The sequence below is a fragment of the Rhodamnia argentea genome, chromosome 6 (assembly GCF_020921035.1).
Source record: "Rhodamnia argentea isolate NSW1041297 chromosome 6, ASM2092103v1, whole genome shotgun sequence".
NCBI classification, from domain to species: Eukaryota; Viridiplantae; Streptophyta; class Magnoliopsida; order Myrtales; family Myrtaceae; genus Rhodamnia; species Rhodamnia argentea.
Window position 1 is genome coordinate 8,707,416 of NC_063155.1, and position 22,192 is coordinate 8,729,607.

Below are 22,192 nucleotides of genomic sequence, written 5' to 3' on the forward strand. Positions count from 1 at the left end.
TTTCACAGGAATGGCGAGGCTCATGGGCCAATCTTTACGGCTTGCAGGAGCCCAAAGTGTGCCCTATGTATGGTTCAGAGGCCGCAAACTGTCGTGTACTACAGATGACATTGTCCCTCTAGCCGGTGAGCTGTGAGGTGGGTTTCTTGACTACTATGATTGAACAACTTCGTCGTTGTAACCATCAGTTGATTAGCGAAGGCGACACATCTGAAAATTTCCTACACCTAACTTTAAGAAAGGTCGAAAATTTCACACGAAGTTCTATCGCTGGTGCTGTGTATTTGATGGAAAAATTGTGCTTTCGTCCTACAGAGCACGGGTCAATATCCCTGCCAGGCGACAACTCCTCGCAGTCCTTTTTCGTTGGGATCGAGTCCGAGCATGGCTGAAACAACGAGGACGATATTAAAGGAAAAAAAGATGCCCGGCTTCATCACGCTCGTCCATGGCCGTCGCTGAAGGTGCCGACGAGCCACGCATAAGTTGGAGCAACGGGGTGGAATTATGGGCGGCGCACATCACATGTCGGATAATCGGACAAGACTCTTTCCTACATCAATGGAAAAAACAGCAGTAAAAAGAAGCAAAAACCATATTCACATGTTACCCAGAGAGAGGGAGGGAGGGAGGGAGGGAGGGAGGGGCATTTCCTCTTTGTGGCACTAGATTATAACATCGCCACAAGCCAATAGCAGAGCACAAACAAGAAGACGTTCTTCTCTCTCTCACTCTCTCTTCTCCCATGGCGGTTGCTGCTGGAGGAGGACGAGGAGGAGGGCGCTTCCTTGCACGTCTCGTCGACTCATCAGGGTCGTCATCCTCATCCACAAAGTCCTCTGCTTCTGGTCCATCCATGGCCTCTCGACTCTCTTTCCACTTCCACGCTTACGTATGAACTTCATGATGCTCGTCCGCTTTCCGCTTTTTTTTCTGTTTATCGTTCTCCAGTTCTAACTCTGCGACTTTAGTTGAAGTTTAGCGTTTCTTTCGATTGCAGAAGTACCAGAGTTCATGCTCATTGTCCATGAACGGCTGCGAAGGAGGGGACCCCACGTCCCCCATCGGCAATGCCGAGACCCGCAGCTTCCCGGCCGTGGCGACGCCTGGCCTCGCCGTGGACCGCCTCAGCTCCGCCGTGGCCAGCCTCAAGGCTAGCCCGCCGGGTTTCGGCTCCGGCATTATCCGTCTTCAGGCAAGTCAAAGGCTTTTTTCCTTGCGTTGTTGCCTCTTCCGCTGTAACTGGCTAGCAACGTTGTCACAGTTGACAATGGATAACATTCTTGATAAAATCCTGGGAAATTTCGGGGGGTTTGGCCACGTGTTCGACTGGGATTGGTTCCTCGGGATTATATTCGATGTCCCACTTCTTCCCGCGCAATTTTCGTCGTCTCTCACGCTGCGATTCTCTCTCTGCTGAAGGTGCCAATTCACGAAAAGATCGAAGCGATCGACTGGCTTCACTCTCAGCACCAGCTCCTCCCTCGCTGCTTCTTCTCCGGCCGGAACCCCAGCGGCAACTCCGATTACTTTCTCGAGCCGTTCTCGGTCGCCAACGGCAACGGCAATGGGCATCTTCGCCGCCGGACGGAGCACAAGCTGGTCAGCGTCGCCGGCGTCGGATCCGCGGTGTTCTTTCGCCACGTTCGCCCCTTCTCCTACGAAGATTGGTTGTCCATCAAAAGGTGACACCGGTTTGCGGCTCGTGTTTCGTCTCCTTGTTGTTCGTCTTATGCATGTTTCGATGCAGTCTAGAGCGCATGAACAAAGTCAATCTGTGCTGTATATATCGCAATTCTAATGTACTCCAATGAGAAACTAGTCCGGATGCTTCGATTTTTTCCTCTATTCCATGAACTAAGTTCAGCTAGGGGAAGCTTCAGGAAAAGAGTGATTGGGGAATTGGTAAATGGGTCAAATTGATAGTAAAATTGTTTTCCTAGGGTTTGCGGAAGCTATTCGCGTTTGAACTTAATTGAGAGTTCCTTTCCGTAAAATTAATAGGTTTCTCTGCACAAGCTGCCCTTTAATCCGTGCTTATGGAGCGATTCGGTTTGATGCGAGATCGAATGTGTCACCAGAGTGGGAGGCTTTTGGTTCATTCTACTTTATTGTTCCTCAGGTAAACTAGTGCCAACGTTAGGAACCATCGATTTCAGATAATGGAGTCAATTCGCCTTCTTCTGAGTACTAAGTGTAGACTCTTCTAGTTAATGGCAGGTTGAGTTGGATGAGCTCGAAGAGAGCTCTATGCTTGCGGCTACTATTGCATGGGACAATGCTCTTTCTTGGACTTGGGAAAAGGCCATAAATTCACTGGAAGCTACAATAAATCAGGTCTATCTCCGTCTTAGTGATATAACAAATAATACTTCCAGGACGACTGATTACTTGTTCTGTCTACATTCGCACTGTATAGATGCAAGGACAGTGCATCTGATGACTGCATTGGTTTTGAATTTTGTAGGTGTCGTTGCTTGTAATGAAGTTAAGAAAGCAAGTGCCTAAAGCATTCATCTTAAGTAATAATCACGTTCCCAGCAAGAACTACTGGGATCTTGCAGTGAAGAGAGCTTTGCAGATGATTAATGGTGATGAATCTGCCCTCATTAAGGTAAAGAATGATACACATCATTGCTGTGGTCAGTGGTTATCGAGACTGTCACGTTCTTCTACTCGTACCATCAGGGCCTACCATTCCTCTTGTTCCTTGTCAACCATCATCTTTGTTCTGATTTACTGTCTTTTCTCCCTAGAAACGCATCTTATTCTCCTTTCACCGGAATCTTGTTGGTTTTTCAATGTATCTCTCTGAATATAGGTTGTGCTAGCACGAAGCAGCAGATTCCTTACTGCTACAGACATAGATCCTATTACATGGCTCGCTTGTTTACAGGTACTATTTTGCATATTGGCCTTAGATCATGGCTTATTCATCAGTCAGGATGCTTATGTCAAAACCAATTTTTTAGATTGAAGGGGAAAATGCTTATCAGTTTTGTCTTCAGCCACCTAATGCTCCAGCATTCATTGGAAACACGGTAGTTACGGTTACCTTCAATTTTAGTTTCTACCTTTGTGATTTATGGGCGTTCTATTTTTGACTTGGATAAACTTTGTGAATAGCCAGAGCAACTATTTCACAGAACCAGGCTTAGTATCAGCAGTGAGGCTCTAGCTGGAACACGTGCGAGAGGTGAATCAGTGGCTTCGGATCTCCAAATAGAACTTGACTTGCTTTCAAGGTCTATTTTCGCTACATGAATAGACCTTTCAGCACTGACATTCTACTTTTTAGATGTGCATTCTGTCTAATTTCTCTCTCATTTTCCTCTTATTCGTAATTTTCAGTCCAAAGGACCATCTTGAGTTTACTATAGTAAGGGAGAGCATAAGAAGAAAATTAGAGGCAAGTCTTTTGTATTCTCCTTTTGAGCTGTTCCTTGTTTATGATGTGAGTTTTTCCAATAACTAGTCACTTGTACTCAAAGTTAGAAAGTAGCTTTACATGCCAATGGGCCTTTCAAAGTCTCTTGTGCGGATGACCCGAAGCCATCATTGCCAACACTAATGAGGGCGGATGCAGGAAGTTGACATGCTGTTTATGAAGAGAGGAGATATTTTAAAAGATCCTCACATTTGCTGAGGGCTCATGCAGGATGTGTACATGCTGTTTATGGAGAGAGGAGCAAAAGGACACTCATGTTTCTTTCTTGCTCACTATCTATAAATTTTCCTTCAATGAGCCAGGAAGGGAGCTCAGTTTCCTCATATCCTCACTCCATACTAGCATGACCATGTAACCGGTAAAACAGAGCGTTGACGATTTACACTGATAAAAGGATCCTTTTCTGGAGAGTGCTTAAGCTAGTTTTTCTACTTGTCTTCATGATTATGATCTCAGAGGAAGTAGTCTGTACTGTGATTTTGCTACTGCAGTGATGAACTCTCTCTGAGGACATATTTATAATATATCCGTTCGTGGTCTGAAAGAGTATATTCACTTCTATTGCTATTTTTTAGGCTGTATGTAGTGGAGTGGTTGTAGAACCAAGAAAAGCAATTCGAAAACTTTCTAGAGTTCAGCATCTACATGCTGTACTGGCTGGTAAATTGAGAAGTGAAGGTGATGAGGTAAGAGTCTGGCCGCCTTACGTAATCAAACTTCCCTGATTGATCTGTAGATGTCTGCTATCATCTCATGGTGATGAGTGTTCTGATGGAGTTTAATTTACCTTTTTTTTTTTTTTTTCATTTTTTGGGGTGACTTTTACACAAATTTATCTGACTATTGCTTTGCCAGTTTGACATTCTGTCTTCTCTCCACCCAAGTCCAGCAGTTTGTGGATTTCCAACAGAAGAAGCAAGGCTTTTAATTGCTGAAACTGGTAACTTCATTTGAAACCCAAGCGTTGCATATTTTGATTTCATTCCTCTAATTTGTGCGGCAGCTTTGAATCTTCAAAGGTGTGAATATGATGTAAAATCAGTGTTTTGCTAAGATTGTTGGAAGTCTTGACTTAGTAAATTGAAACAGGGAATTTTCCATAGAAAGATTGAATTAGTTTCACAAATTTAAAGCACGCACTACACTACTATCTGATACTTCTTTCGGAATGTTTGCTCATTCTTTATCACTATTGACTAAGAGAACGCTCTAGTGGTCTGGTGTCTGGCAGCCTGAATGAGAATATTGCCTGGCTAACTTCTGTCTCTAAACCACTTTAGGAGAACCTCCAAACTACTAGGTTTTATTCTCCCCTGATGCTTTTTTCGCAGAGGTATTTGACCGAGGAATGTATGCTGGACCTGTGGGCTGGTTTGGAGGAGGAGAGAGTGAGTTTGCTGTTGGTATTAGGTCAGCTTTGGTTGGAAAGGTGATCCCCCCCTCCCTTTCTTTTTTTTTAAACTAGATGCATATTCTTTGAGCGAAACTATTCTTCTGGTGCCCTGGATCCAAATGCTTCTTTGTTTTGGTTTATCTAGTGAAAATGAGTGGAAATAACCTAAAATCTTGAATGCTATGCTGGGTTTTAGGGTCTTGGTGCTTTAATTTATGCTGGGACCGGCATAGTGGAAGGAAGCAATCCATCTTCCGAATGGGATGAACTGGAAATCAAGATATCTCAGGTATGTGATGCATATGCTCTCCGGTCTATTTGACTTCGTTGACAACTTTTAAAGCTTGACATTGTAGACGAAAAAGAACTCTCCGAGAGGTGATTTCCTAGCATCACTAAATTAATGTTCCAAGAATATCAGGATTTTCATATTTATTTATGCAGTTTAAAAAATTGCTCAAACTTGAGGTGCCTTCACAACAACGGTTGATGACTTAGGGATGAGGATACTAAAGGTGAGTGACTGTAAGCTCTCCATTTCTTCCATTTTCTTTGTGAATCATGTTTTGCAACTATAAGTACGAAATTGTGATCAAGTTGGCTGTGTTCATGATTCATAATAAGAGTATATCATAGTCCGATGTGTTTTGAGAACCACCATTAGCAACCTCCTAACTAGGTGTTTTGAGGGTGAAGTGAGATGGGGCAATGACTGTCATTGGCTCAAAAAGTGAGTTTAAATGGACAGAAGTACCTTCTCTTGTGCATCATCCACGTGTCTGTCTGAATATTAGGGGATATATGTTCTTGCTATGTTAATGACTTCATCACATGTATTCCAGTTTCCTATACATTTTTTTAAGGGAATGCTGAGTAGGGTTTGTTTCATGCTCTCTGTGACAACTAACGTACTGAAGACCACTGGGTTTCTGATGGAGGTTATCGTTACTAAGTTGTAAATGTTCTTTAGTTTTTGTTCTGCCACTTCTGCCCATCTTGTTGCCTCTTCAAGTGATTGATCTGTTCCTAGCTCTTTCACAAAATGATCCTCCCAGCTTGGGTCTTTTTTGGGTATCTTTTACTTCCCACAGTATGACATATTGTTGCCACTTACTGTCTACTCTCGGCAGCACCACCAGTATAATCTTCAGCCTTTGTTAAAGGATATTTCTCCAGAGGCAATGTCAAACAAAATATACCTTCTGGAATAACTTTATCAATATCACCAGAAGATGACTGACCATGGCATCTGCATTCGTCCGACATTGTCTTCTAATCATAGAGCAGAAGTAGCAACACCAATCTATTGCGCTCCTGAACCTTTATCTCCAACCTCTATTTACAGAGAGGCTCTTGCTTTCTTTGTCGATGTTGTTTATGTGCGATTGTAAGTATATTGCTTTACATGTTTCAGTCTTTGTGAAGATGAGAGCTGTGAAGTGCATGAGTCTGGTTACTAATGTCACTGGCTCTGCTCACATTGCATCCTTCTCATTCACATTTCTAGACTTTCAGATTCAGCAAAGAAGGCTCCATTTGATGTTAGGTCTTTCTCGGATCTCCATACGACCACACTTTCTGGTGCAGAGTCCCTCTCGGGCACCCAAATAAGAGACATAGTTGGCATTCCATATTTATTCATTTAGTATCGAGCATTTATTTTGTGTGGAAAATCGGAATCACATAAAATGTACATGCATGCAGTGTCTGACATCGTCTTTATATATGCGAATTCATTTTTTCATTCTTAGTTGATTTCTAGCAGATGATCGAAGAAATAGCATTACAGCCTTGCAATCTGGATTTGGAGGGCAATGATCTGTTACCCTGGTAAAATAGAAGGTCAGCTTCTATTCTAACTATGGAATGCCGGAGGCAATGAGGTTAGTCAATCATTAACCACAAGAATAGAACCCCTCAACACCTTGGCATCATCCGGACCAGTCCCTGGGCGACTCGTTTGGAAGCTTCATTTGGTTCTTAGGTTGCATCGTAGGATTAGCTATTGCTACCTCCAAAATCAGACGACCTGCGGTGTACTCCATTTGTCAGTTCAATATGGATCTGAGAAAACAATTTGAATCCGATTTCCGAGAGGCCATCGCCCCACTTTCGTTCTAGGCATTTTTTCACTGTCAAGTGTGAATATTGTCATGTCAAGCGTGGACTGGGCTTGTGAATCCAGCATCCTCATACCCCGTGGTACCTAAATAGATCCGTGCTCTGTTTTAGTCGAAAGACTACTCTGTCTCGATTTCCTTCCTAGTTGGTTTACATTTTCATTCAGCCGCATTGGACTTGGAAGACGCTGGTTTTCGTATTCACAACAGCCTGAAATGACTGAAGTCGAACACACGGGTTAAAGACGGTTGAGCGAGCACGCACCCAATCAGCTCGATGCGATAGATTTTCCCAAAACAACGCTCTTTTGGATCTAGAATAGGTGGACTGTAACTGAAGTGTTCAATGATCGCAAGTGCAAGAACGCTATCCATTTCTAGACCTTCCAAAAAACCACACCATTGGTGGCCAGTATTCTAAAACCGGGGCCTTTTGCAACAGCTCTCATCCGCGGGTGGCTAAGCATAAGGTGAGAAAAGGACGGGGAAAAAGGGCCGAAGAAGAGAGGAGGGTGGGCGGCATATGTTCTAAAATCCACTTTCATCTAAAAGGGATCTGATTCCATAAAGGCCACCGAAGGAAAGAGACTTGTCCAACCACGAGACGTCTCCGAAGTGGGAAGGAGAAGCTTCTGAGGGATCAGTGCCCAAAAGCTTCAATTTCGAGATCAATACGGTCCCATTCGCGATTCGAGAGAGCGAGAGAGAGACATGTACTCGATCCATTGATGAGCGATGAGCAAGATAGGAACAATAAAGCTTGTAATCCCGAGAGGCTATTATGTACGGGCAAGAGCGAAGCTTCCCCTAATAAGCTCCTCCAGAAATGAAGAGCATAACTTTTTTCAAATCCCTCCCCCCCTGCTTCGATTCTCTTGGGATGCCAATCCTTTCATTCGAATATTCCAAATGTCGAACGAGTGGACCCACAAAACAAAAAAGATCTAGTCCTAGTTAAACGGTGCTAATGTAATGGTGAAAATGCCGTGTATCGTGCCAGCAAAAAGTGAGGGGGACCCTTTTAGGATTTTGAGGATCACCCGAAGCCGGTTCGGGGCAGGGAGATTCCCACGGCGCCCCGTATCGGTATATCATCGAGGTCGCCGCCGCCGATCTTACCATTTGGACCGAAGATCAGGTGAAGGTGCACGGGCGCGACAGTCCGATGGTTAGGATAAGCCACCGAATGGGTAAGTCGCGGAATCGTGACATCTCTCGTCGAGCATGAGGTGCGTGCGGGGCAAAAAAATGAGAGGGGACCCCCAAAGAAATAAAAGGTGGAGTATGCTTTTGAAGTGGCGGAGAGAGAGAGAGAGAGAGAGAGAGAGAGAGAGAGCGCTTTAATTCGAAAGGATGTCGGAGCTTTGGACGAAAAGGAGTTTGAGTCCCCTTGGTGGGTTGCGGTTGCCCTGCGGAATCATGTGCCCTGCCCACGCCAGGACTCCTCAGCATCTCGTCCTGTTCTATTTTGCGGTACGACTAGGTAATGTCGCCTTCCCACACACATGTATTCCCATATATTTTTGAAGATATTTGCATTTTTATCAATTCAATCCTAAACCTTTTAATCTTGTCAATTGAGTCTACTCGACCAATTTTGATCGGAAATCGCGGATGTGCAAGTCATTTGTCCTATGTAGCGCGATTGACACCGATGTTAACAATTTTCAATAATATTCGCACATCTTTTTCAAAATTTTCCTTTTTTTTGTTTCCTTCTCTTCTTCCTCTAATAGGTCGCCAGGCCTCGACGACCGGCTAGAGGCGAGGACGACTTCGCCGGCCTCTCGCGAAGATTGTTCTTCTTGGCGACCGGCAAGGGCAAGCCTCCCCCTGCCACTTGCGAGTTCAACTCACCTAATGACGTCCTCGAGCTAGCGAGGTCGACCTAGCCCGCCCTTGCCGCTAGGCGATCGTCGGCCATCGCCGAGACCCGGCTAGAGGAAAAAGGGAAGAAAAATATAAATAAAAAATTGAAAAGTATTAAAAAATCATTAAGAAATTTTCACGTCATTGCCAATCATATCATATAGGGTGGTTAATGTCCATGTTAGTAATTTCTTGTGAAAATTGGTAGTATGAACTCAATTAACAAAAATTGTAAATGTTTATGACTCAATTAGCAAAATTAAAAGGTTTAAGATTCAATAGGCAAAATCGCAATAGATTTGTGACTTTTTGGATAATTTTCCTTATAACATTGTATCTGATGCCTGCATATACCACAAATTTGATCGATAAACTCAACCCACTTTTTTAAAATAATTTGTTCTTAGCACATATCGTGTCACTCGGTGTACTGATTCCACATGCTCGTGTCATTGTATCTAATCGTACGAGTGTCCTTTCGTTCACCCACGTATTTGATTTCGATCTCCTCGGGGTTCGATTCGCACGACGCGAAATGAAAACAGCCCGCGTGCCCGAAAAAGGCGCAAGACATCTCTTGGGTGTGTGTGTGTTGAACTTGAATTTTCGGCCCCCTCGCCTCGCTTGCGTTTGCACGGCCTTCAATCCCGCGGTGGCCTATTCACGACAATCAACGAGTACTAAATGTCATTTCGAGTCAAATCATCTCACGCCGTCGCCTATCCACGAGATTTATACGCACTTTGGAAGCACGCGTCCCCTCCACCTATCGGCTTAAAGCTTTCGTGCGCCAGGCACACACCGAGCCGAAATTCTGCCCCGATTTTATTTCTCGGCTGAGTTTTTGGATCCGACGTCCCCGCATTTCCTCTTCCAAAGACACGACAAGGATCATCCGAATTTGACAAAAACAGACAGCCTGACACACTATCCGAAACCATAGGAGGGGAAAGGTATCGAATATATCAAACCCTAGATTTACAATCAATCCCTCATTTAATTATTTGATATATATATAATAAACACGATAAATAAATATTTATAAAAAATGAATAAATAATGAGGAGAATAAATAAAAGGAGAGGAGCCGAAAAGGTGACGGCCCAAACAAACAAAACTTCCTTCTCCTTTCAGTTTGGAATCTCTCGACCTCACTCCACTCCCCAACCCAACCCACCCAGCAAAACAACATTCCTCTCCCCGCCTCCCCACCCAAAAAAATAAAAAAATAAAAAAAATAAAAATTTAATTAATTATTAAATAAAAATAAAATGTAAATTCAGGAAGAAAAATAGAGCCAAATTGGACAGTCATGAGGAGAAAGATTTTGCAGAAAGCTTTTACCTCATAAAGGAACACCCCCCCACCTTCTCCTCCGCCATCAACGCTCTCTTCTTCTTCTTCTTCTTCCTTCCTTCCTTCCTCTCCGCGGGCGGAGAGACCCTGAAGAGGACCCACCAAAACCCGACCCGGTTAAGCGCCGCACGAGGATGACGCCATGACGACGACGACGCCGACGCCGCCGCCGCCCAGCACCGTGCGCAAGCTCCTCGTCGAGGTCGTCGACGCGCGGGACCTACTCCCCAAGGACGGTCAGGGCAGCTCCAGCCCTTACGTCATCGTCGAGTTCGACAACCAGAAGAATCGCACCGCCACCAAATACCGCGACCTCAACCCCGCATGGAACGAGACCCTCGAGTTCCTCGTCTCCGACCCGGAGAACATGGAGTACGAGGAGCTCGACGTCGAGGTCTTCAACGACAAGAAATTCTCCGCCGGCGCCGGGGCCCGGAAGAACCACTTCCTCGGGAGGGTCAAGCTCTACGGCACGCAGTTCATGAGGCGGGGCGAGGAGGGCCTGGTGTACTACCAGCTGGAGAAGAAGAGCGTGTTCACCTGGATACGAGGCGAGATTGGGCTCAGGATCTGTTACTACGACGAGCTAGTGGGGGAGCAGCCCCCCGCGCCGCCGCAGGACGAGGCGGAGGCGCCGCCTCCTCATCCGAAGCCCTCCGACACGGCGGCGATGAAGCCTCCGCCGGTGATGGTGGTGGAGGAGGGCAGGGTCTTTGAGATGCCGCCAGGGGCCGTCGCGATGGAATGCTGTCCGCCGCCTCCGCTCCGGCGCCGAGACAGATCGCCCTCCCCTCCCCTGGTGGTCATCGAGGAGTCGCCGCGGCCGCCGCCCCAGGTGGTGCACTTCCGCCACGAGCCCCAGCCCGAGGCGATGCCGGCACCGCATGCGGCGGCCGCTCCCCCGACGGCCGAGGCGGCGATGCAGCATCCTCCGCCGGAGGTGATGAAGATGCAGGGCGCGAGAGTCGGAGAGAGAGTCAGGGTTCTGAGGCGGCCTCCGAGCGGCGATTTCGCGCCGAGGGTGATATCGTCGCACCAGAGATTCGCGTCCGAGACAGAGAGGACCCATCCGTACGATCTGGTAGAGCCAATGCAGTACCTGTTCATCAGGATCGTCAAGGCCCGAGGTCTCGCTCACAACAAGAGCCCATACGCGAAGGTCCGCACGTCCACTCACTACGTCCGTTCGAAGCCGGCGATTCACCGTCCCGGCGAGCCGACCGACGCGCCGGATTGGCACCAGGTCTTCGCGCTCGGCCACAACAAGCCTGAGTCGGCGAGCTCCACGCTGGAGATCTCCGTCTGGGACTCGCCGTCGGAGACCTTCCTCGGCGGCGTCTGCTTCGACCTCTCCGACGTGCCCGTCCGCGATCCGCCCGACAGCCCGCTGGCTCCCCTATGGTACCGCCTCGAGGGCAGCGACCCGGCGGAGAAGAGCCCCGTGTCCGGCGACATCCAGCTGTCCGTCTGGATTGGCACCCAGGCTGACGATGCTTTCCCCGAGGCGTGGAGCTCGGACGCGCCTTATGTGGCTCACACGCGCTCTAAGGTCTACCAGTCTCCGAAGCTGTGGTACCTGCGGGTGACGGTGATCGAAGCTCAGGACCTCCACATCGCTCCAAATCTGCCGCCGCTGACGGCGCCGGAGGTCAGGGTCAAGGCGCAGCTGGGGTTCCAGTCCGTGCGGACTCGGCGAGGGTCCATGAGCAACCACGCGTCGTCATTCCACTGGAACGAGGACCTCATACTCGTCGCCGGCGAGCCACTGGAGGACTCGCTCATTTTGCTTGTGGAGGACCGTTCGAACAAGGAGACTCAGCTCCTCGGGCACATTATGATTCCAGTGAGCTCGATCGAACAGCGAATAGACGAGAGGCACGTGGCTGCCAAGTGGTTTGCGCTCGAGGGCGGCGCCGGCGGAGGCGGGGCTTACTTCGGCAGATTGTGTCTGAGGCTGTGCTTGGAAGGCGGTTATCACGTGCTTGATGAGGCCGCGCACGTGTGCAGCGACTTCCGGCCCACGGCGAAGCAGCTGTGGAAGCCGGCGGTCGGAATCCTGGAGCTGGGGATCCTCGGAGCGCGCGGACTTTTGCCCATGAAGTCCAAAGCCCCCGGCAAAGGGTCCACGGACGCCTACTGCGTGGCCAAGTACGGCAAGAAGTGGGTTCGGACCCGGACCATCACGGACAGCTTCGATCCGCGGTGGAACGAGCAGTACACGTGGCAGGTCTACGACCCCTGTACCGTGCTCACCGCGGGGGTCTTCGACAACTGGCGGATGTTTGCCGACCCGTCCGAGGACAAGCCGGATTGCCGCATTGGGAAGATCCGTATTCGGGTATCCACATTGGAGAGTAACAAGGTGTACACCAATTCGTATCCGCTGTTGGTGTTGACAACGGCCGGGTTGAAGAAAATGGGCGAGATCGAATTGGCAATCCGGTTTGCTTGCCCGTCTTTGCTTCCGGATACTTGCATGGTCTATGGTCAGCCCTTGTTGCCGCGGATGCACTATCTCCGCCCGCTCGGGGTGGCCCAACAGGAGGCGCTGCGAGGGGCCGCCACCAAGATGGTAGCTGCATGGCTCGCGAGGTCGGAGCCACCACTCGGGCAGGAAGTGGTCCGGTACATGTTGGATGCTGATTCGCATACATGGAGCATGAGAAAGAGCAAGGCGAACTGGTTCAGGATCGTGGCCGTGCTAGCATGGGCGGTCGGGTTGGCGAAATGGTTGGATGACATAAGGAGGTGGCGGAACCCGGTCACGACCGTCCTAGTTCACGTCTTGTACCTAGTGCTTGTGTGGTACCCGGATTTGATCGTGCCCACAGGCTTCTTATACGTGTTCTTGATCGGAGTGTGGTACTACAGATTCAGGCCAAGGATACCGGCCGGGATGGACACTAGGCTCTCGCAGGCCGAGTCGGTAGACCCGGACGAACTGGACGAGGAGTTCGACACGATACCTAGCTCGAAACCGCCGGACGTCATCCGGGCCAGGTACGACCGGTTACGGCTGCTGGCAGCCAGGGTGCAGACGGTTCTCGGGGATTTCGCGACCCAAGGAGAGAGGGTACAGGCCTTGGTGAGCTGGAGGGACCCGAGAGCGACGAAGCTGTTCATAGGAGTGTGCCTGGCCATCACGCTGACATTGTACGCGGTGCCGCCGAAGATGGTGGCGGTGGCTCTAGGTTTCTACTACCTCCGCCACCCGATGTTCAGGGACCCGATGCCGCCGGCGAGCCTAAACTTTTTCCGGAGACTTCCGAGTCTCTCAGATCGGCTAATGTAGATTAGTAGAGTCTTGGAAACCAAAAAAATTGAAAAACACTCGGTTAGAATTTAGCTTTATGATTATTATTATTTTTTTTTTTGGAAGGGGAAGAGACAAGGTGGGGGGGCACTGTTTTCGGGTTGGAAAAAGTTTGTCCTAGAATAACGTTGTTTGTAAGGGGGAGAGTTGAATGATGTTCTTTTTCGCGGGTCGTGTCCCAATTGATTGACTAACCCTATTCAAAGCTTTGGAATAAGAGAAAGCAGTGGGGGAGGGAGAGGCAGTGAAAATAGGGGTGTAATTGGGAAAAGAAAAATTGAATTGGGTGTTTTTCCCTTTTTTTATTTATTTATTTATTTTTAATTTTGATTGTTTTTGGCAGAATGAAGGTACAGACAATTTGAAAATAGGGCAAGTGCGGTTTTGCTGTCTACGAAAAGGTGTCAACCCATTGACATGGTTTCTGACATTGTTAAATGGAAAAGAGAGAGAGATTGCCTTCTCCAATTCCCCGTTTTCACTTTTGTTCATTTGAGGCTCGTGAGCCCTGTAAAGTGTAAATGCAGCTTATCTCTCCTTTCCCGTTGTTATTGAACATATCCATTTTGTTTTACGTGTGTGCGCGCGCACGCGTGCACGAGAGAGAGAGAGAGAGATAAGCCTCTCGGGTTAAGGCAAACCCCGGATTGAGGGGATCGGCGAGGGCCACCATCCCTTTCTTCCTGCTTATTTGATTCTTGGCATAATTTTTACTAGGGTTAATACTACGAAAAATTTCAAACTTGTACACCTGTGGCAAATTTATTCAAAATTAATATTGTAACAATACAAAACTCCAAATCGATACATCCGTGACGAATTTACTCTCCGTGAATTTTCTTAAAATCGTACCTCAAATTAGTATGCATGTAACAAACGGAGGGTAAAAATTTCAAATTGATACGTCACGTCTCATCTAACTCAGCAATTTGAATTTAACGATGAACTAACGGATGTTTTAAAATTTTCAGTGGTTAAAAAATTAATTTTGGATAAATTTTTCATAAATGTACAAATTTAAGATTTTTTGTGATATTAATCCTAAATTTTATTTAATATGTCATGGCGTGCGACGTTTTTTTCTCTAAACACCTGCCGATTTATGTCCCGTGAGTTTTTCGTGCCCGTGGCGGCGCCGTGGTGCGCCCCTCGCCTTGCTATTGTTCACGGGGGATTCACAGCACCTTTTCCTGGCCTTGAAAAGCAACAGGATTTGCGGCCATCCGATGAGGTTTCTCATGTCCTGAGCCGAGGACACATACGCATGTCTAAATTTAGAGCTAGTCCTTGTTTTTGTCCCCGTGTACTACTAGTGGAGTATCATGTTTCTCGAGAAGGCAGCTTCATCCCTGGCCTCTAATTCATGCCCTCCTCCTTTTGGCTCCCAACGTTTCAGGTCGCATCTTGGGCTTGGAACGACAGAAGTTATCCCCTTGGTGATGTCTATAAATGATTCAGATTTTGAAGAGAACTTTGAATATTTCACATCCCCAAAGAAGATCCAAAGCCATCCAAACTTTGAGGTCTGTTCATTTTTCCTCTCCTCTCCCTGGGCGAAAAATCTTGCTTTTCTTTGTTTAAATCTTTGAGCATTCGATGCGTAAACTTGGCCGAAGCAACCGAAGCCGGGGGACCTAGGTGGGAATAGTGAAAGAGAAGGGGACCTGCAACAAAATTCAACTAAGCTAGGAAAAAGCCTGACTGAACCTTCTTCTGATGCATGTCTCTGTTTTGCTGGCCATTTCAACTCTCATCAATTTGCATGGTTTTTGTCCTTCTACTAGGTTAGCAACGATCCCCTGCATTGCCATAACATATATTTTTGGAGAGCGACATGGGTGGAACAGAAGAAGCCAAGAGCGAGAAGAAGGACAAGTGCCCGAAGGAGGACAAGCACAAGGATGCTGAACATGGAAAAGAGGAGAAAAAGGAGAAAAAGAAGGGCAAGGAGTGCAAGAAGGAAAAGAACCCTGAAGACAAGAATGACCCGCAAAAGCTGAGGCAGAAGCTCGAGAAGGTCGATGCCAAGATGCAGGCTCTGGCAGCGAAACGAGAAGAGATTCTGAAGTCGATTCAGGAAGCCGAGCAGAAGGCCAAGGCTGCCGGTGGGGAAGCCATGCCGGCCGCAATCTCTTAACACGCATCTCAAGGCCAGATGGAGACGCCGATGCATAAGGTGTACAGAACTTGATTGAGAGGAAGAACAAAATACCTGCATAAATAGGGGTAGAGATTTTGGAGTGTAAGAACTTAGATGCTGTACTCATGAATACTAGTGTCAAATATGCAGCATACGTCTCGAAGAGTAGCATTGCCACAACATAATAATAGTCACGAAGTTGAATTTAATACCTAAACTGTAACTGTTTATCGTGTAATCACACTTCATAAAATAATCAAGAATGCATCGACAGAGGCAGGGTAAAGAAACAATGCGCTGTGACGTACTGCTTTTCAGTGCTCCCGAAATCTCCGCCGCTGATCAGCCAATTTACTCAACATCTCCATGTCCCGGTTTTTCTTGCGAATTCCAACATCGCACGCGTACCACAGTCTAGCCAAATTTCCACAAGAAGTTCAAGCAAACTAAAGTGAAAAAGAGTTCTTGGAAGCTTCACTATAATCCAGAGCAGGTCATAACATACAGAAGGAAACTTCCTTGTTGGCCCCTTCTCTCTTGGGGCCAATACATATATCTGGCCAAGTATTCATGCCACCAATCAACTTACATCGCCTATAGCTCCATATATCCCACTCCATTACAATGAGCAAGTGCCCAGGTTCATACATCAATATCGGCAAAGAGGCCAGAGGTTCATGCGCTATCATCTCCCCTTCTGCTAAATTTTTTAGTGTTATGCTAATTATTAGAACATTTCATTACATATTCCCTTTTTTTTTGGTAATGTTGTCAGATCTTCTTTACAAGGGTTATGGCCAACAACCTCCAGTTCATTTTCACCAACAATTTATCGACATCAACTGTGACTTGAGTTGTGATGTCACCTGCCGGAGTAATTCCCTCCTACAAATCTAATTTTCACTGATGTTTTCGCAGAGCGAGATGTTCTGTAACTAGGCATGTTGCATTCTCAGAAAGGGAGCAGCTCTTTTTTCAAAAAACAATGAGAATGATAGGATAAACCAATTTATATGACAGTTAAATGCTACTGCAATGTCATCTTGGTGATCAAATTGATGGAAGTTAGTGAAACTTTACACGAGAGTTGAAAAACAAAAACTTCAACGTTTCATAAAGTTCTTGAAGCTTGCGTATCTTCACTCATCTCTTGACATTTCCTCGACATAGTTCATCTTATAGTTGCAAACATCTTCATTCTTCCCTCAGGAATGTCCATTAACAAATATATTACATCTTTTTACGAACCTAGTCCAGATCTAAATTGTCTACCAACTTATAACAGCAACTATCTCCATCCTGATTGCAACAGTTAAAGAAATCGTACCTGGTTTAGGAACGGCTTTCAGACTCATTGCTCCTTACAGCGGCAAAGTAAGAGCTCTCAGTTTCTTACCAAGTTTGATCTTTTCCATTCTCACTAATTTCGACATCAATGCCTAGCATTGGCGAGAATAGAAGTATCCCATTATATTTCCACTTACATCTCAGCACGATTGGTTCACACTTGCAATGTATGTGCGGTGACAGGTGGAACTGCAATATTTACACGACTATGCTGCGATTACAGCAGGCACCGGAGTAATAGCGAATGCTTCCAGAGGATATGACCCGATGATAAGCTTTTCCGGGGTGGTAGGAAGCACTCAAGTTTTTCTTGGCACTGATATTGTGTTCAACATATCAGCAAGAGCATTCAACAGAATTGATGCCGGTCTAAGCCTCAGATTCCCTTTCCTTGAAGCTTCCTTGACCCTGTGAGCAATCCCAATTGAAATTTTCTGGAAAGAGAAAATAGTCATGATGATTCAAAAAAAAAATTTTAATTTCATTTCAACTTTACTAGACAATTTCTATTAGCTAAGATAAGACTCAGTTATCTAAATAGCGAAGTTGCCAAATATGCAGAAATGACAAGCTAGACACTCTGAGAGCTTCATGTTACCACACAGTGAATCCCCTGACCCAAACTGCAGTCGCAGCCGAACTGAAACACGGCTTTTCGACCAGTTACACGAGCATCACCATGGGAACACAGCAGGCAATATCCACTTCTACATTAGTGAAGGCTCGAGTAGACACGAAAGGTAAACTGGGTGCTCTTATTCAGCAAAAGTGCTTGCAAAAGCTCTATTTGAGCATTGCCGGAGAGCTGGAATTTCGCCGAAATTCCCGAAATTCCTTAGACTGGATACCAAAGATAGGAATGACTTTTTCAATGAGGCCATAGAATAGGGAAATGAAAGAGAATAGCACCCGCTTGCCTCTAGCTCAGAACTGGCTATAGTCAAATACTTCATATACTTGCTTCCCTGTTAGTGCTACCTATGGTGAGGCAAATCATGCAATCCGCAGAGATCTTTATGAACTTGTATCACATTGACAAGTTATATACTGGGAAATGAAATTCTATCACTACCATAGCCAAGCGCAATCAAATATTTCAGATCGGATAAGCATGAATACACCTGACAAAAGACCAAATTGCGAGAATTTATTTTTGCCAATTTGTTAACTGGGTCCCTAAGATGCTTCCGCTCCAGAGAAAAATGTTTCTTTCCCTTTTCTTCCTTTTCCTTTCATGTGCGGATGGTGAGTTGTTTGGAAGGCACCGCGTGCATCCTAGAGATGATGGTAGCGTGCTGGATTAATTGAATGATAGCTTTCTACCATGTTTTATGCACCAGAATTCCAGTCAAATAAGGAAATAACAGCTGCAAAACTGTAACCACTTTAGACACACTGACACTATCCTTGATTATAGCAAATCCAAGACAATATTCAAACAAGCAACTTACAACAGTATCTCCGTGCAGAAGCATGAAGACTGTTTTAGGAACACCTTCAAGATTCATATACACAGTGCTTAAACCATCACTCCAAAAGGTCAAACAAAACGGACATTCAGAAGACATCACCAGCAAATGCACACAGAAACGTTTACATAGAAAGCCAAAGAAAGCTTCTCCCCTTCCTTTTTCGGGCTTCATCCTTATTTCGAGTAGACTCCGATGTGCAACTAGCTGACGGAGGAAGCTTGAAGAAGTCCCTCACGAATCTGAGAGGCAACATCGCGAACGGCACCAGGACCATGGGGAATGAACACAGTAGAGGCTTTAGATGCAGCACCAATTTCCCTCATGGTGTCGAAGTACTGGGTGACGAGAACCATGTCCATGACATCCTTGGCAGTGGTCCCAGGCACGTTTTCCGAGAAGCCCAGTACGCTATCTCTCAAACCATCCACAATCGCCTGACGCTGGCGGGCGATACCAAGCCCCGCGAGATACTTCGACTCAGCCTCACCTTCAGCTCTCTTGATTTGCAGAATCTTCTCTGCTTCAGCCTTCTCAGTAGCTGCCACCCTTAGTCTCGCAGCTGAGAAGTACAATATCATATGATGACATTTGGATACATAAGAATATTAGAAGTTTGACCAAGATGTTGCATATGGTTAAGCTGGGATACAAATTCAGCAAACATATAAACTTCTACAAAGTTTCATTCTATGTTAACTGGAAGAGCCGTCTTGTGTGCTTTAAATATGCTTCATTACTGGAAAGACAAGTACTTGCTGCTGTATGGAAGAATGGGATCAATTATCAATGACTAATAAAATCTTCTGAATCTTGGCCTCTTAAAACAATTTAGAGCATCTTCTAAAATCTAGTAAATGTTGATCCAAATGCTTGAAGAAAGAGATGCAAAAGTAGAAAAGCACCCTTCCTGAAGACAAGAACAAAGGTTCCATCAACAATTTTTTACAAGGACTACAAAATGTGCAGAAAATGGAGTACGAGATCTCCTAATGTTTGTGATTCTTACCAGCGTTAATCTCATTCATAGCTCGCTTTACATGCTCATCTGGTTCAATATCAACAATCAGCGTTTGCACAATCTCATACCCATATGTGGACATAGCCTATAAAAGTCAATGATCAGAAGTTAAACCAAGTGAAGTCCATGGTTCATTTTCACAAAATCACAAACAAACATACTTCCGCATTCTGTACATTACCTTCTCAAGTTCATCTTCAACTGCTTTGGCTATGTCATTTTTCTGCTCAAAAACATCATCCAAATCGAGTCTTGGAACAGTTGCTCTTATCACTAAATCAATCAAAGGAAAGGTAAGGGATATTACAAATCACAGTGTTTATACATGCAACAATAATGTCACATTCGGAACATACCATCAAACACATAGGCTTGAATTTGACCCTTTGTATTGCTAAGTTTGTAAAAGGCGTCGCTTGCTTGATTTGCAAGAGCACGATATTGTATGGATGCAACAACATTGACAAACACATTGTCCTGCAGTGGAAATGTCCATGAAGCCAAACAAGCTTATTAGGCTATTCCGCGAAGATGAAACTGATATGGGGCTTTTAGCTCTATATGGAAAATCTACCGAGTTCAAAGTTTCTCCAAAAGGAGAGGCACACGATCTAGTGGAGTCTATTAGGCTGATAGCAATCTCATAAGAACTACTAAAACTTAGCTATTTTCATAATCGTGGTCACAGACTCAGCCTTACTCGGGGCTTCAATGAGTAATAAATTAGCAGCAGGACTTATCGACTTGCAAATATCACAAGCAGAAAAAGATGATTTCACTTTTCAGCTAGACAGTGATTCAATTTAATGTGCAAATCATAACTTCTAGACCAGTGAAGTTTGTGAAATTCTCACACAGAGTGAACAGAGACACATACTTTTGTCTTGGTTTCACATCGCACATCCAACTGCTGCACTCGAAGTGAGAGATGCCCCGCTAGCTGGCTTCCAAGAAACCAAGGAAGGCAATGGCATCCCGGTTGAAGTACGTCATCAAACTTGCCAAATGTCTCCTTGATAGCTACTGTGGATTGATCAACTTGGACACAGCAAAACAGATTCCCCATGTTATCTCCACGCTACGCATCAAAAAGAGGAGAATTCAGATCATCAAGTTGTTGGCAGAGAGAAAATGAAAACAAATAATGCTTCTCATACGGGATACAAGAACCTTGAAAGCAGGGAATTCTATCAAAAATAACAGTATCATCTACAGCATAAACTCAGGCAATCGTGAATTTGACTGAGAAGTTTGCTCTTATCTACTCATCAACTTCCACAACAAATTTCTGTGACTCCTCATGAGTACTTGTACCAACCTTGTCTATGCCGATCAACACTAGAGCAAGCATAAATTGTATTCAAATTCTACAGCAAGATACTCAAACAGGACTGAAACTTGAAACTAAGAATCCATGCTATTCCAGTGAATCGTAAAGAACACAAACAAAAATGGAAAGGACTTAAGAGAACGACCGACCTACCCTCAAATCTTTCTGTTCCTCAAAGAACAACTATAGGATGGTATATAACGTATGACTATTTATGAAACTGAGAGAGAGAGAGAGAGAGAGAGAGAGAGAGACTACCGCAGCAATAGGTTCTGGAGCAAACACTAAAGAATGTTGATAGTAAGATTAGAATGACAACTCAATACAAGAAGAGCTTTTTATACGCAACCCACGAGTTGACTAATTATAATTTTGGCAAAAAATGATTCATTCCCTATAGAGATCATAAATATATGGACAGCAAACTAGCGTTGGCCGGTGAAAGTCTCATTTCTTAACCTGGAATGAACAAGAATACCCAAATACCAGCTGCACCAGAAGAAGATTAAGGGACAAGCTCACGAAGCTTCACACGCTTAAAAAACGACGACTTGCATTCACAGAGAAGAACAAATTCGCAACGTCGCATCTCGATTTGGATCACGACTTTCTTTCTGCTAATCACCTTTCAAACATCGAAAATCACGTCAAGAAACAAGAACCCATAAAGCAAATTGACCCAATACTGTTTTCTGAGCGCAACAAGAAGCAAGAAACCAACCAGAGTAACAAGGTCGGATTCCTGTCGCAAGGTGCCCACTGGGTTTTTCTTCCGAACCTCGTTTGTTTCTCTTCGTTCTCACCGAAGAAATAGAGAAATCAACCAGAAATGACCTGTCGATTCGCGCACTCGAGGATAAGAAGAATTACCTGTTTTCTGTTCCTGTGGACGGAGGGGGTTTCAAGGTTCCATCTTGATTCTCACCAGAAATGATCCGAAAATGACACAGCCGAAGATAAGAAGAACGGACGACTTGGTCGATCGCGATCGGGGACCAAACCAACGTTTCCCGCGACCTGTCTTTTGTTTTTTATAAGGAAAATGAGCCAAATGGTACAGTAAGTTTGATCCATTATGCCCGGTCGTCCTTAAAATTTTTAATTTATCTAATGTGATTTATTAATTTAACTCAATATATAACATTGTCCCTAAATTTTTAATTTGCTGAATGCATCCATAAAATTTTGACACGGTACTCAAATTTGTCCATTTATCGTATAAAAATATTCTATGTTATTCTTGGACTAAATTAACGAAAGAATAATAGATATTTCAATATCATATAATGATTATTTTGAATATTAACTAAAAGTACATGATCGCATTAAAAAAATTAAAAGTTCATGGATCTCATTGCACAATTGACCAAAGTCCAAAGGCTATGC

The 22,192-nt window shown here is 45.3% G+C and overlaps 5 protein-coding genes across 13 annotated transcripts; 4 read left to right on the top strand and 1 right to left on the bottom strand.

Annotated features, from left to right (window-relative positions):
- Nucleotides 1–745: 745 nt before the first annotated feature.
- Nucleotides 746–6,934, top strand: LOC115741576 (isochorismate synthase 1, chloroplastic). 2 transcript variants are annotated; one of them, XM_030675556.2, is made up of 16 exons: nucleotides 746–892; nucleotides 983–1,195; nucleotides 1,423–1,685; nucleotides 2,005–2,122; nucleotides 2,221–2,337; nucleotides 2,468–2,614; nucleotides 2,822–2,896; nucleotides 2,973–3,041; nucleotides 3,127–3,245; nucleotides 3,352–3,409; nucleotides 4,024–4,134; nucleotides 4,304–4,388; nucleotides 4,780–4,877; nucleotides 5,038–5,130; nucleotides 5,286–5,356; nucleotides 6,267–6,934. In XM_030675556.2, exons 1-15 carry the CDS (start codon nucleotides 746–748, stop codon nucleotides 5,337–5,339), a joined length of 1,767 nt encoding a protein of 588 aa, XP_030531416.1. In that variant the 3' UTR covers nucleotides 5,340–5,356; nucleotides 6,267–6,934. The 2 variants fall into 2 exon arrangements, with proteins under 2 accessions (XP_030531416.1, XP_048137455.1); XM_048281498.1 differs by having other exon boundaries at nucleotides 1,001–1,195; nucleotides 5,286–5,366.
- Nucleotides 6,935–10,197: 3,263 nt separating this feature from the next.
- Nucleotides 10,198–13,511, top strand: LOC115741567 (protein QUIRKY). The gene is made up of 2 exons (XM_030675540.2): nucleotides 10,198–10,235; nucleotides 10,279–13,511. The coding sequence occupies exon 2, from the start codon at nucleotides 10,329–10,331 to the stop codon at nucleotides 13,476–13,478; it is 3,150 nt and encodes a 1,049-aa protein (XP_030531400.1). The 5' UTR covers nucleotides 10,198–10,235; nucleotides 10,279–10,328; the 3' UTR covers nucleotides 13,479–13,511.
- Nucleotides 13,512–14,918: 1,407 nt separating this feature from the next.
- On the top strand, nucleotides 14,919–17,124 carry LOC115741553 (nucleolar protein 58). Of its 2 annotated transcripts, none has more exons than XM_030675523.2 (2): nucleotides 14,919–15,022; nucleotides 15,284–15,898. In XM_030675523.2, the coding sequence occupies exon 2, from the start codon at nucleotides 15,334–15,336 to the stop codon at nucleotides 15,634–15,636; it is 303 nt and encodes a 100-aa protein (XP_030531383.1). In that variant the 5' UTR covers nucleotides 14,919–15,022; nucleotides 15,284–15,333; the 3' UTR covers nucleotides 15,637–15,898. The 2 variants fall into 2 exon arrangements, 1 of the variants encoding a protein (XP_030531383.1); XR_007198721.1 differs by lacking the exon at nucleotides 14,919–15,022 and adding an exon at nucleotides 16,967–17,124 and having other exon boundaries at nucleotides 15,041–15,719.
- LOC115741468 (mitochondrial outer membrane protein porin of 36 kDa-like) lies at nucleotides 16,162–18,368 on the top strand. 3 transcript variants are annotated; one of them, XM_030675390.2, is made up of 5 exons: nucleotides 16,162–16,312; nucleotides 16,415–16,513; nucleotides 16,952–17,013; nucleotides 17,170–17,396; nucleotides 17,548–18,368. In XM_030675390.2, the coding sequence occupies exons 1-5, from the start codon at nucleotides 16,264–16,266 to the stop codon at nucleotides 17,867–17,869; spliced, it is 759 nt and encodes a 252-aa protein (XP_030531250.1). In that variant the 5' UTR covers nucleotides 16,162–16,263; the 3' UTR covers nucleotides 17,870–18,368. The 3 variants fall into 3 exon arrangements, with proteins under 3 accessions (XP_030531250.1, XP_048136458.1, XP_048136459.1); XM_048280501.1 differs by having other exon boundaries at nucleotides 16,162–16,513; XM_048280502.1 differs by lacking the exon at nucleotides 16,415–16,513.
- A 5-nt stretch (nucleotides 18,369–18,373) lies between these two features.
- Nucleotides 18,374–21,839, bottom strand: LOC115741466 (hypersensitive-induced response protein 1). Of its 5 annotated transcripts, none has more exons than XM_030675387.2 (6): nucleotides 21,677–21,839; nucleotides 20,354–20,554; nucleotides 19,833–19,953; nucleotides 19,658–19,749; nucleotides 19,465–19,561; nucleotides 18,374–19,017 (listed from the first exon to the last, which is right to left on the bottom strand). In XM_030675387.2, the coding sequence occupies exons 2-6, from the start codon at nucleotides 20,540–20,542 to the stop codon at nucleotides 18,659–18,661; spliced, it is 858 nt and encodes a 285-aa protein (XP_030531247.1). In that variant the 5' UTR covers nucleotides 20,543–20,554; nucleotides 21,677–21,839; the 3' UTR covers nucleotides 18,374–18,658. The 5 variants fall into 5 exon arrangements, with proteins under 5 accessions (XP_030531247.1, XP_030531248.1, XP_048136457.1 ...); XM_030675388.2 differs by lacking the exon at nucleotides 21,677–21,839 and adding an exon at nucleotides 21,528–21,665; XM_048280500.1 differs by lacking the exon at nucleotides 21,677–21,839 and adding an exon at nucleotides 20,960–21,073.
- Between the last annotated feature and the right edge of the window lie 353 nt (nucleotides 21,840–22,192).

Bases quoted from the DNA above. Each gene is read 5' to 3' on its own strand.
- LOC115741553 (XM_030675523.2), top strand. From the start codon at position 15,334: ATGGGTGGAACAGAAGAAGCCAAGAGCGAGAAGAAGGACAAGTGCCCG.
- LOC115741466 (XM_030675385.2), bottom strand. From the start codon at position 20,685: ATGATACTGTTATTTTTGATAGAATTCCCTGCTTTCAAG. The intron at 19,954-20,353 runs GTATGTGTCTCT...TTTCCACTGCAG, and splicing joins GATGTGAAACCAAGACAAAA to GACAATGTGTTTGTCAATGT. The intron at 19,018-19,464 runs GTAAGAATCACA...TGTACTTCTCAG, and splicing joins TATGAATGAGATTAACGCTG to CTGCGAGACTAAGGGTGGCA.
- LOC115741576 (XM_030675556.2), top strand. From the start codon at position 746: ATGGCGGTTGCTGCTGGAGGAGGACGAGGAGGAGGGCGCTTCCTTGCA. The intron at 3,410-4,023 runs GCAAGTCTTTTG...GCTATTTTTTAG, and splicing joins GCATAAGAAGAAAATTAGAG to GCTGTATGTAGTGGAGTGGT. The intron at 5,131-5,285 runs GTATGTGATGCA...TTATTTATGCAG, and splicing joins TGGAAATCAAGATATCTCAG to TTTAAAAAATTGCTCAAACT.
- LOC115741567 (XM_030675540.2), top strand. From the start codon at position 10,329: ATGACGACGACGACGCCGACGCCGCCGCCGCCCAGCACCGTGCGCAAG.
- LOC115741468 (XM_048280501.1), top strand. From the start codon at position 16,264: ATGAGCAAGTGCCCAGGTTCATACATCAATATCGGCAAAGAGGCCAGA. The intron at 16,514-16,951 runs GTAATTCCCTCC...TGATTGCAACAG, and splicing joins TTGTGATGTCACCTGCCGGA to TTAAAGAAATCGTACCTGGT. The intron at 17,014-17,169 runs GTAAGAGCTCTC...GTGCGGTGACAG, and splicing joins TTGCTCCTTACAGCGGCAAA to GTGGAACTGCAATATTTACA.